Genomic DNA, 13,446 nt, shown 5'->3' with positions numbered 1-13,446 from the left:
AAGTAGGGCTGATTGGGAGGGGGGTGACTCATGTTTTCACGCACTAACCCGTGATATCCAAGTATCTGTGTATTTGCCAACCTGTTGCATAGATCCTACCTGCCAAATCTATGTTCCCTTTTTTGTTGACTAATTCAGCTCACAGCATACCTATGAAATTTGTCCTTTTAGTTTGAGGATGGACATGCTGCTAATGAAGTGCGCTACCTAAAAATAAACCCATTTTGGCAAGGTTATAAATTTTATTGAAGGGGATAAGTGACATCATGTGACATACTTTAAAACAATTCCTCAAAAAGATAGAAGCCTACAGATTTTAGATCAGCAACACCATTGTTAGGTTTGGCAGGTTTGGATTAATGGGTAATGGCATTTCAGCCCATCTCTTAAGTGTGGTTCAAGTTTCCTCAAATTTCCCAAACAGGTGCCTCAATGGTAAAATCTTGTCTCCGATCTGCTGAAATTCCTCCTGACAGATGATGCTGAGTTAAGGAGTTTTTTGGTCATGTCAGGGAAATGTAGCGGGAACTCAGGGTTGACCGTAAACATACTGGTTTTGTTTGTTGCTTGTCGGGGTTAAGACATGTTTTCCCCTGTTTTCTGTTCAAATTTTGGGGATTACGCTGTCAAAAGCAGTAGTTTCAGTTATGATGGGTAGGAAAAAATAATTGGCTCTTGACCAAACTCCCGTTTTATTATTCCTTTCCCTCTGGCGGTCCATCCTGCCCCTTCCTCAGCGAGAGGCCGGAAACACGTCCCCTCTAACTCCTGAAGTTGTTTTTTTTTTTTTTTTAAACCTCCTCAGCTAGCAAAGAGAATGCTCCAAATTCCTCAGTCACCTATAGTTTCAATCTAGTGTCGTGACACGAAAACATACATGAGAGAAAGTCTGTCAAAGTACAGCAGAAAGCATGTTGTTGAAAGAAAATGAAACTTAGCAAGAAAGAGAGAGAGCACTGTAAAACTTATGATTGAACCTTTTCTTTTTTTGGATGGCGGTTTTGCTTTGTGGCATGCTGGGTGTATGAACATTCACCATGGGGTCTGTATGTTATTACTACGGATGTGTTCTGTTTTGTCTTCTCAGTGATGGTAACGTATCCTATCTCAGTCAACAGCTTACAGGAGTGGCCAGAAGTCAGAAATGGAGGGGGGAGAAGACAGTGAGGGAGAAAAGTGGGAGGGGGGGAGCATATGAGACATGCACACATCTACAACACAGGCAGTGCGACAGGAACCAAATTGTCAGTCAGTGAGTTATGATTCGATAGCTCTTTAATACCACAATCTATTGTATTTGCAGAGTCACACCTTGTGTGTATGTGAATCAATAAAATCAGAATTCATGCATATATACAACAGAGCCACATGTTTAAAGGTGCTCATGGATTTTAGAGTAGTGCTGGAGGTAGCTTGGAGGGAGAAGGCAAAGGAATTTCACTTACTACTGGCTTCTTATGCTGCTTTTATTAGAATGGTAATTGGGCAGCAGTTGACAGACTTGCTGTATTTCACAGAGCCTGCATCAGCATCTTGGAGGGGGTCTTGCTAAATGAGGCACAGACTGTTACAGCAAGGCTGCCAAATTATTCTGGACATTTATTTCCTGACTCTTGAGCACCCAGCTGATGGATGAAGTAGGGTCAGTGTCTTCTACGGTTCGTTTTACGCTCCAGACTGAAGACGGATCCGTCAAACACACACACTGATATTAATGCCTGAGAACAGTAGAACATTGTATTGAGACAAATTCATAATCAGTGAGTTTTAAGTTTAACTTTAAATTTCAAATTTGAAACACATGAAATTAAGCCATAATAAATCAGGCCTAGAAAAGTAAATTGACATAAATTGTAGCACTAAAGTTTAGTGTGTTGTCTTTATCCCTTATACTTACTCTTAATGATTCAACTGCCTTTGAGGCACTTGGTCCAAGCAGCTGTCATTCTTTGCTCACAAGAAAAAATATATTTTTGAAAAACAAAACAAAAAAACAACCTTTGTACGTACCGTTTTGTGTAAAGAATGTGTAATTTATTATGATTGACTTGTTCATAAATTCACAAAACACTGGAATCTATCAGATCCCTGCTGACAAAAAAACAAACACAACTTAGTACAACCAGGTCAGAGTGGTGTTTAACGACAGCTTACTAGCTGGCTCGGATAAATTCTTGTTTGCTTATGTGGATGTTCAAACAAACAGTACAGTCGCTGATTTTTACTCAGCGTTGGCAAAGGCACAGTTTATTCATGTTGTGCATCCTCCATTGCAAGACATATGCTTGACACAGGTGTTGTCCTATGCCCGTCCTGCATTTTTCAGTAGAAAATAAATTCACACAATTGACAGCTGCTAGCTGTGGTCCATGATGGAGCCTGGCAAGAAATACCCATCTAACCTGTGAGGCAGAAACTGCTGAGGCTGCTGCTGAAACCGAAACCCAAGTTGATGGGGAGTGACATCTATGTCGGATTCCAAGAAGGAATCTAACGATTCCTGAGGAATCAGGTTTGGAACCACATCCAATTTGGAACCGGTCCTTGATGCCCAACCACAATGTTAATCACATCCAGTCTTGCGGGTGTATTTGTCAGGCGTAAATCCAATCAAAGACTATAACTTGGGCATTATAGAGAAACAGATAAACAACAGAGTAACACATTAACAGCTGATTAAATGCACTCAGTGTTCAAACAAGCGTAGCAGAAACATCCAGGCAAGGCTTTTGTTTTTATTCCGCTGGTGAGTCGGTATATACATGGCATCGAAAATATTTGTTGGAGTGCATCGAGGCCAGTGTCTGGAGAGGAGGGCACTCCGAGCTCCCTCTCACCAATGAGCACTCTTCTGCTGATTTCCTGTATCTCTGTCAGGGCTGTGCCGCTCCCACATCCTGTGTGCGCCCAGCCAGCCAGGAGTCCCTGCCTCAGCACCCTGCCTGCCAGGACGGAGCCCCAGGGGCCTGACAGACTGAGGCCTCAGGGGCCTTCAAAATACTCTACTCTCTGAAGAGCACTGGAGTGCAGTAGATTTACTGCCAGTACCTCGGGAATAGAGGATGGCAGAGAGTGTTGCAGGAGTGTATTAGAAATCTCTTCACAGGAGAATAATAGATGCAAAGTAATTAAACAATGGATGAGAGCGTTTGATTATCTTTAAACTGCAGTGCAGTAGAAAAGGACAGAAACCTAGAAGGAGAGAAAAGATAATAAGACCAGGGAAACGGTCTGATCTGTATCTGACTTTGCACAGAACAGGGCTCAAGACTGCAACACGTGGTTGCTTATCAATTCAAGGTTTGGAGGACGTTGGGGGTGGGGAAGGAGGGGGTGGAATGTGACTTTGCTCAAGGAATTACTAGAAAGACTAATCAAAATAAGTTCATGGAGTTTTCCATCTGAGTCAAGGCCCTCCAAAGGCAAAGCTTTGTGCCCTGACCTCCACTGTGGAGGCCATGTTTTATCTAGCATCTGTCTGTGTGTATCAGACCTTTCCAGTGTGTCTTTTTTAAAAAACAACAACATTTTTTCAACTATGATGACCCCAAGACTCATCTTACTCTGGCTTGGCCTGACATTTTCTCACTTGGTCAGAGTTTTTTCATTTTGGGGCATCAAGAGGACTGTAATCATTATACCAAGTCAATCAGTGGTAGAGAAGGGCAGGTTGTGATGTCATCATAGAGGAATGATAAATTTGCTTGGCACATGTACAGACAGGTACTTCATTGGTTTAATTTTCCTACGTGGGTACTGTCAATCAAGCCTAAATGTTCGTGCCTTTGTTGTGCGTGTTCCAACCAATCGTCTCAATTGTGTCTTCCAGAAACCACGATCTAAACCTCGGCATTCCATCTCCAAACCCATCGAAAGCAACTACTTTGGAATGCCACTTGTCACTGTGGTCACTCTCGAGAAACCAATCCCAGTCTTCATAGAGAAATGCATCCATTTCATCGAAACAACAGGTAAGAACTTATTTTTAGAAGGTTCTGCATCCATGCGGCATCATTTTCTAAATGAGCTCCTCCCAAGCAGATCCACAAAAAAACACAAAAACAGTGTAGTTTGAGTGCGGACGTAGCTGTTGGTAGAACTTGTCGAAATGAACACCTCAGAGTGAGATCACAGCCTGTTGTTTTTACTGATGTAAGTATTTCCTGCTGTGTAATTATTTCACTTGAGCCATTTAATTTCTTTGCATGCTATGCGTGCTTCCTTTCATCTTTTCTTTATCCTCTTTCTCCCCCTTATCTTAATCCTTCTCTCTTCTGGATTTTTATGCAGTTTGGTCTGAGTGTGATTTTGTCATTGTTTTTAGTACAGACTGCCTTTGTGCCTTTGTACATTAAGTTGTGATTTCTTTTATGCCTTCTTTTGTTTGTTAAATATTAATATTCAGTTTAAATAAGTCTGAATAGACATGAGATGAGTTTGGGTTTTATTTTTTGATAACTTCTGGTTTGAAATAAAATGAAGTGTAGTAGGAGTCACGGGGAAATGGGTTCCCTGTCAAGACATGAATATTACATGAACGTCATTGTGCTGGTTTCAGTTTGCTGTATTAACAGTCATAACTTTAAACAAGACCACAAAAGGCTCATTCAGATCAATGTGACACTGAGGATGTATTTCAACTCTCTCACGTTATTAGATTAATATTCAACTTACAGCCCATTTACACCAATAATAGTGGCTTGCCTCACTTCTACTCTCCTCGCTTTTATACACATTTACTTTATTGCTTATTGATTGGTCAGAGAGAATCATCACTACCATGCATCACGGGACAAACAAAGACAAAATGGACCCACTATTTTTAAACAGTCTTACATCTGCGTGCACTGTAGGCAGTTCCTGTTTTTAAATATACACATGGTCGTTTGTCATGGCAGTGGAGACGACCACACCGTGGTCACTGGAGGAGGTGAGGACATGTCTTTGTTTGGTGGCACGTGTCTGTGTGGGTCGCACTGGAAATGACCTCAGGGTATGATTGTTTGGCGTCTCTATGGTGACCAGCCATACTGCTACAGCTGTAGTGTAAATGAAACTGCGCTAGCAAAAAAGTGGGATAAACTGAGGTGGAATGAAAGATTTATCAAAGGCTCCTGTCCCGTCCTCTCATCTCCTCTCCGATCTGATCAGGATTGAATATCCTCTTTTCACCTTTCCACTCTGTTGTTCAGATGCCAACCCCCTGCCAGGCTGCCCCCCCCCAACCCAGCCTTGGGACAGACAGCTTGTCTCTCAGTCTGCCACCAGCTGTTACGCTAATCCAGAGGCGATTTTCTTGCAGGGTCAATGCATGTGTATGGATTTTGGCAGACTTCTGTCTATTCTTGGCTGGCTAGCCCTAACCAGGATTTTAGACACCCCAGGCATGGTTTCTTTTTTGGGATTTTTCAATCTGACATCTGTCTGTAGCTGTTTAAAAGTACGGTTCGCACTGCAGATTTTAGTTGAATGGAGTATTTTCATGTGTCATTTTAGTGATATGAGCAGTTCTCTCACGGCGACTACCAAATCAAACTGCTGTTCTCGGTCCAGATCGAACACAACCATGTTCATTTACAGTGTAAAAGCACGTTATTTGAATGGTTTGAACATTCAGTCCAGTTTGAGGATGTGATGGTAGAGTACGTTCAACAAACAAGAGAAAAAAAGACAAGTGGAACCAGTTAAAGTTGAGTTTCACAAGGGGCAGAGGAAGAGATGAGAGTATATGAGAGAATACTGCTCGGCCCACGTAGATGATGACGAAAGGATGGAATCAGGATAAACTGAAGTTGTTTGGAAAATTACAGCCAAATTGTTTCAAAATTTCATGATCTTTCATTGTGTTTTTTCATGATTTGCATGAATTTCTTCAAAAGACTCATAAACAAGTTTAATTTAGAGATTAATGGACGTCCTTTTATGACTAAGACATCAGAAATAAAAGATGGATAGTAAAGAGGAAAAAAGATGTAAAATTAAATTTAAGATGAGCATAACTGAGAAGTATAAGAATGAATAAATTAAAATATATTACTGCTGCAAACTATATTGTTTTATGTCCAGCTGTATAATATTGTGACAACTGAATTTGAAAGCCATAACATTTTGAAACGTGACATAAATGTCAGAAGGAAGAGATCAACTTTTAGTTTGTGTTTTAAAGATATTTTCTATCTCATCTCAGTCCCTCTGGCGTCAGCAGTGAAATGTCTGAAAGCATCAGCATCAAAAGGTTTTCCTCTGGTTTGAGGAAAGTCCACACATACCAAATTTTCTCCAGATTTTAAAAAAAAGCAGATTTTGTGACACTTCAGTGACATCACCTTTGAAATTAATTTTATTTATTGACTTTCTTGCTGCCCAAGGTAAATAATCCGCTGAAATCTCTGTTCTAATCGGAGATCCCAGATTACTGCGGTCCACCTTGTTCCTCTGTGTAGAATAAAACCACAAAAATCTCGTCACTATTTCACAGTATTGATGTGAAATAGTGATTCCTAGTTATCTCAACTAGGAATCACTATTTCCCACCAATCTCTTCAAATGTTTAGTTGAATTAAAATCCTGGAGGCCTTACAAAAAAGTGGTGGAGTTAGTATTTTTAAGACTATGAACCACGACTCAGTGGTTATGAGTCATTTTATATTACAATACTGTAAGGTATTTAATTGTTTAACAGCCATCCTATTTAATGTTCCCACCAATGGGAAGCAGTAGCTGGTGATATGTAAACATAGTTAATCCACATCTCCATAACTGCTGCATTCAGAAATGGTTTTAGAATTAAGCAGCGTGTTAAGCTTTCTCTGTGAAGCTGCATTTATAGAGATGGTTTCTTCAGTTTTTCTTTTTAACATTTTTAATTTACTTTTGTGTGTTTTTTTCAACTAGGAGGGGTTGTTTTTGTCCACGGACAAAAACTTTCTTGTTTTGCTTCCCTTAGCGATGTGGAACTAAGTCTTCCTGTTTCAGTTGTTGTGAAATATGAATATAAACAGGCTGGCACATATTCCTAAAAAAAAATCATTACTGTATTTTTATAGGAGTGAATACAGAATCATAAAACATCATTTTGGTTGCTGAAGTGCATTAATATTTTATTTAGTTATATTTACTTTATATACTGTACTTACACACACACACACACACACACACACGAGGAGGAGCAGCTCCCTTAGAGGGGTTTTCTGTCTGTCAAGCTGGGGTCACTCAGGAGCTGTAAAATCCTAACTGATTGTTAGAATCTCTACAGATGAGCTTCTCAAACAATGACACTGAACAAGATTAAAAAATGACAAAAGAAACCATCCTGACCGGCAAAAAGAAAACAAAGACAAAGAAATGTGACGAGGAAAAGTGTGCAGCCTGTATCCTTTTGTCGTCATGAAAATGAAACGTGTTTGATCAGGGCGGCTCTGGTTCTCCACCGACAGATCCAGAATTGTGAGACTGGATCTGTGAGCGCCTCACTCCACCAGATAATCTGGTCTGAACATCTGTCTCATGGGGGTGAAGTCAGGCGATTGTCCTGCAACATGAGACCGGCGGTCTCCTCACTCTCTCCTGGAGCGTTTCTCCTTATATCCTCCTCTCCTCCTGTGCCCTTGCTTCTGTACGTCTTTCTCCTCATCCAATTCTCTTTCTCCCTCTGTACCTTCACTTGTCAGATTTGATTTTTCATCTTCATGCTAACCCATATTTGTATTTAGCCCCTGTCCTACCATCACCTCCCTCAATTCACTGCGCCATGGTTTTCTGTCTGATCAATATTACAAGGTAGGAAATTGAAAGAATGTATGGACTCGCTTCTTTTCTGTGTGTTCAGCTTGTTGTTTGTCTGAATGTGCAGCTCAAACACCGTCAAAACCAGTAGCATTATATAAAACACTTATTCAGAAAAATCACTGCAATTGAAAAGGGGAATGACTCACAATGTGTCATCGAGGCTTGATTGTCATTTCTGGAGGTCAGACTTAACTTGTCCAGTATCAGGAGCCACAATCTGTTGGTTTGATGGCATTCACAGGAAATGACAGCGCGGCGCTGACGTCATCTCTGTCACCATAGGATCAGCTGATGATGTGCAGCCGACCCTCCACCTGGAGCTTTGACCTTGATTTTATTCCTCTTTTCTGAAAAAAACAAAAAAAAAATCCAGCTGATTCAAACCAAAGTCCAACATGTCTGCTTTTGTTCTTATCTGTTTATGTTTCATCGATTATTATCTGTCAGCTTAAGCTTCCAGTAACTGGAAAATAATTAACCTAGGTCTGTGCTGTGAAAATTTTCCCCGAGGATCCGACAAAATCAAATTGTTTCACAACTAAGAAATTAGATTCATTTGAAGTCAGGTTTTTTTTTTGGCAAGACTCACAAAGCACAACCGCAAAGTTCCTTTTAATTTTCATATTCTCTACTCAATCGTCCTAATTTTTGGTTGCTTTTTTTAAATTATGCTTGAGTCCTCACTTTGTTATTTGTGTTATTGTTTTGTGTTATTTTCATGCGTGCATGTGGAAAAGCAGCTTTTGTAAAATCAATTTCTAATTGCTGCTTATCGCTCCTCTGCTCATCCTTTCCGTCGCGATGCAGCCACAGTGTGTTCTGCTCACGGTTGCCGTGAGCGATGAGTGTGTGTTAACCGTGCGGGCAGTAGGAGCTTCCATAGCGATGTAAAGGGCAGCACCCAGCAACAACTTCATGCTGAACTATGAAATCAGCCTCTGGGCTGCTGAACACAAAGAGCTGGTGTGGGATCAGCTGGACTGTTGTCAGACAGGAACATGCTGCAGGAACACAGTCCCACCCACTGCAGGGAGATTTTCTCCCAGAGTTGAAGTGAGTGGAGGTTTAAAGACGTATTTGTGGCCATTTGAGGGCTGAGAGATCTACAAAAAAAACATCACGATGGAAGGCTTTGCTTTTAACGCTTCTAGCTGTTTTTTAAACATCACACGAGGATGTTCAGTGTTATGGGATGCTGTTTTGCTCACATTTACATCGTCCCCTGGAAACATTAGTGCTGTTTCACCCCAAACAGGATGCTTTTTAGATGTTGTTCACCTTTCAAAGCCGTCATCATTGTAGAAACCTTTCATTCTTTATCCGATGACTTTTCCAACCCCTCTCATGCTTTGTTGCATGTCTTTTTTTCCCCATCCGCATGTAACCTCCATCCTTTATGGTGTTTTCTGCTTTCAAAATCATGTTTTTTTATCCCTTTATATATCCATCCTTATCTTAACCCCTTTATTTTTTCTCATCCTCTCTTTCATCAGTCTAACACTCACTCTTATGTGTCCCCATACTCCCCTGCTATCTTCTTCATACCCGGGTGCTTCTGCTATTTTGCCCCTATCTCTGTTTTTCGCTCTACTCCCCTCTCACTATCTCCACCCATCCCTGTTTTCCTAGTGTCTGGCTAGAAAAGCTTTTGTGGATAATTGATTGGTAGAAGGAGGAGATCGATGCTGTATGCCTCGACTGAGAGCTCTCTCATTTCCTCTGTGCCTCTATCTCGCCTTCTTTTTCTGCCACTCCCTATCTCCCTCACTCCCTCTGAATTGATCCTGGGCTCCTGTATTGCAACATAAGTGTGGACAGAGAGAGAATTTTCTGGGATGGGAGCTGGAACCTTATCTCGTACAAAGTGGAAATAGTAGTAATGAATGAAAATGAAGTGAGGTTTGACTCAACTCGGACATCGATGCACCTTTTCTTTCTGTTACTGCCCATGTGTCGACGGGATTCATTGTATTTTCAATATCTGAGTGAATAAATTTATTGCTAAAGTGTAGGACTGATGGTGATTTGAGGAAAGTGTCGATTGCCACCAGGAGTGTAGAAACTCGGCATCGACACAATTAATTCAGTCCAGCGGGTGTTTGGTGCTGCTTTAAGCTGAGAACCGATGCTGGGTTGGTTGTTGTTCTCTGCTGCTGAATTTCAAATCTTAAATTTGGTTACACAGCATGTGGAATATTTTCTTAGCTATGAGGCAGTAGTTAGATTGAAGAAAGAATAAACAGTAAACATTTATGTTATTTGGATAATGAATACAGAGGATGGATGGATGGATGGATGGATGGATTTTTCATTCTGGTTTCATTGTCTTGGTGTTTCTTTATGTTAATATACTGGTGGAAATTACAGCATTTCCTGGACTATAAGGCGCACTGGATTATAAGGCGCACCTCCAATGAATGGCCTATTTCTAAAAAGAAATGTCCTACATAAAACATACTGGATTATAGAGCCCACTGGATTATAAAACTCACTGGATTATAAAACACATCTGAGAACTCATCTACAATGAATAGTTTATTTTAAAACTTTTTTCATATGTAAGGCACATTGGATTATTAGAAATTGAGAAAATTTAAAGACTTTTAGGTGCGCCTTATTGTACGGAAAATACAGTAATAGTGTGTAAATTCTTTGTGTGTGTGTGTGTGTGTATAGTATACAGCAGTGTGCATTCAGGGCAAATGAAACACTAAGTTGCATGTATTACAACAAGAAGCCCTTTTGTGTGCCACCACTGTGTTCTCAGTGTTTTTTGTTCATGAGGCTGTGACTAATCACAGCAGACAGGGTGAAGGGTTCCTACAACTCTTGGTGCTCGTGGTCTGAGTGGAATGAGTGGAAGAGGAAGTTGGTTTTTGATCTGCATTGATGGAGCCGAAGATAAGAAAAGTTTTTTCTGCAGATTGCATGAGACGGTGGCGATCAGCGATTCCCTCGTGCGTCTTCTGCACACGGTCCACAAACCGATGCCATGTGATCAGCTGATCACGTTGCCCCCCCCCCCCCCCCCGCCGCCGCCGCAAGACCCGTGTAGGAAGAAAAGCAGAAGGCGCCTGCATTTCCTCAAGTCATTTTAAAGCGTTTGCCACCCTGGTAACCTCACCTTGTCATAGAGCACCGGTGGGCTCTCAGCAGGCCTGGGGGAGCAGTTTGTGGCTTGAATAAATAGTGTTAATAGTGTGTTCAACTGGAGAAGGCCATTACAGCAGCCTGCTTCACCTCTACTAGTTCCAGCCCTATAAGCGCGTCCGTACCCCACAGAATGGCGTTCTTGAAGGAGATTGACCCACCGCTGCTAACACTTGTTGCAACACGTGATGTCAACGCTGAGCTAATCACTCCTCCCCCCACCCCACCCCTCTTCTTCCCTTTAGGGTTGAGCACAGAGGGCATCTACAGGGTCAGCGGCAACAAGGCAGAGATGGAGAGCATGCAGCGGCAGTTTGACCAAGGTGATTTATCCACTTACACATTCATGAATATACACGCTTGTTCTGGTCCCACCTGCACATTTACACCTGTATATCTGTCTCTCCCTATAATAAGCCTGAACCCCTTTGATTAACCTGTGAGCATTAATTCTACTGAGGGAAATGGCTCCCGGCTTCCTTTTAGACTCTGGAGCTGCCTCCTTAATCTTCTACCTGCTCCTGGGTGTGTGTGTGTAGTGTGTGTGTGTAGTGTGTGTGTGTCTCCACGCTTGTGTCTATCTGGTGTGGAGAGTTAATTACCTTCAGATTGGTTTGGTTAATGAAGCATGTCACAGCCAAGATGGATAGCAGAGCGAGATGGCCTGTGAACTAGTGGGTATGAGGTTAAAATCCAACGCAGGAAATCGGAGTTGAAGCCTTGCATTGAATCGCTGAGAGCCTCAGACTGAGGACGAGACATTTATAGGTGGAACTACAGCGTAGGTGTCTCATAGCTACCCCGAAGATGGCATTTAATGAGCTCCCAGAAGATTTAGATAAGTCATTACAGGAGAAAAGTAGCATCACAGCCATTACATGATGGAAACTTTCAAAATGGGAGCCGTCCTCAAGAATTTTTCAGGAACTTGTTAATCTCGTCTGTGTTCCTTTTATTCTCGCCTCTCTTCCTTCTACGCATATTTGCTTCATAAAATAAAAAATAAAAAAAGCTATCAGAAAATAGCTTTTTTTAATTAAGTCTCTCGCTCACTCACACGTTCTCTCCGCAGAGCGCCAGTGATTTTTTTTGCTGTTTGTTTCTCTGAACTGTCTCTCTCTGCTCGAATCTACTTAATAATTGTCAACAGCAACATTTCCTAACCTCTAAAATCTGCAAATTCTCAAGTCACCAAAGTAAAATGTGTTTAAAAGCGTACAGTCTGCATCCATCTGATGGTCAATGCATGCACAGATAGTGGCGTTATGGAGTCATATGCTGACCACATGCCTGCTAACCACCGACTGCTGAGACACGTTTTTATTTGAATTAATCCTCTGATGTCAGGAACATTACAATACTTATTCACTGCACCCCCTTAAAGGCCAGAGAAACGCAGAATTTATCAAACAAAGCTTTGCCTCTCCAATGATGATGATGATGATCTTGACATTCATAAAGAGTAAATACTGCACTGAGATGTCAAAAACAAGGGCGAGATGGATGAATCCCTCTACTGATAATATTATTCTTTAATATACGTCTTTAAATGTATTCTCATCATGGCATTCAAAGGATAACACTCAAAAAAGTATGAAAGTAAAATAAAACCGAAAACATATTGTGAACCTTTATCAGGTTTACACCTTTAACAACTCAGGAAATAACCAAACCTCTTATGATTGTTGCGTGTATATTTTATTTTCCACGTACATATTACAATATTAAACTCTGTTTTCATCCATAATCAGTTTTATGCTGAACACAGACGTACGTACCTCTCCTCCCCCTGATATTAAATGTGATGAAGCTCAGCCACGAGGTGTCAGCCTTGACGTTTTAGACGGTCATTATTTCAGTGTGTCTCCTGTCCTGTATTCATGGAGATGTTTGCGATGTGTTTTATACTTAGAATGTCTTCATTCCTACTCAAACTTTTATTGGCAGACCACAACCTGGACCTGGTGGAGAAGGACTTCACCATCAACACGGTAGCTGGAGCCATGAAGGCCTTCTTCTCTGAGCTGCCTGAACCTCTGGTGCCCTACAGCATGCAGGGAGAGCTAGTGGACGCCTTCAGTAAGTTCTCCTGCCTTGGTGAATTGCATTTTGTCTTTATTTTGACTTTTCTTTAAGCTTACAAACAAAACTAAGATTTGGCTCCTTGGTGAAGAGCCAGGCGACGGAGGGGAAAAAGTATTTATGGCTTCAGGGAAGAAGCCGTGGGGACGATTGTAGGTGACAGAGGGATGTAGAAGCGTTATGGAGAGCAGGGTCTGGATGAAGTCATGAAAAAACAGTCACATGTTCGATAGATGAGAGTGCTCCTGCACACTTCACAGCCCGTCTTTTCCTCTTTTGTCTCCTGTAATCTGCTGGGATGGAGATTTAAGGCGTAGCTTAGTCTTGCATTGCACCAGAGAGATTTACTGCCGAGCTCCACGGCTGCTGTCAGTCAGCGGGCGCCGTGCGTGTGTGTGTGTGTGAGTGTGTGTTGTGTGTGAGTGT

The 13,446-nt window shown here is 41.6% G+C and overlaps 1 protein-coding gene across 2 annotated transcripts in view; it reads left to right on the top strand.

Annotated features, from left to right (window-relative positions):
* Positions 1–13,446, top strand: part of arhgap35a (Rho GTPase activating protein 35a) — a 61,082-nt gene that overhangs the window by 42,007 nt on the left and 5,629 nt on the right. For both annotated transcript variants that reach the window (XM_068316941.1, XM_068316942.1), the window contains exons 3-5: positions 3,830–3,971; positions 11,184–11,261; positions 12,886–13,017. In XM_068316941.1, coding sequence (XP_068173042.1) covers positions 3,830–3,971; positions 11,184–11,261; positions 12,886–13,017 — 352 coding nt within the window. The remainder of the gene's footprint in view (positions 1–3,829; positions 3,972–11,183; positions 11,262–12,885; positions 13,018–13,446) is intronic.

This window comes from Antennarius striatus, chromosome 6 (genome assembly GCF_040054535.1).
Source record: "Antennarius striatus isolate MH-2024 chromosome 6, ASM4005453v1, whole genome shotgun sequence".
NCBI lineage: Eukaryota > Metazoa > Chordata > Actinopteri > Lophiiformes > Antennariidae > Antennarius > Antennarius striatus.
The sequence above is the reverse complement of the archived record's forward strand: the minus strand, read 5'-3'. Positions and strand labels throughout refer to the sequence as shown.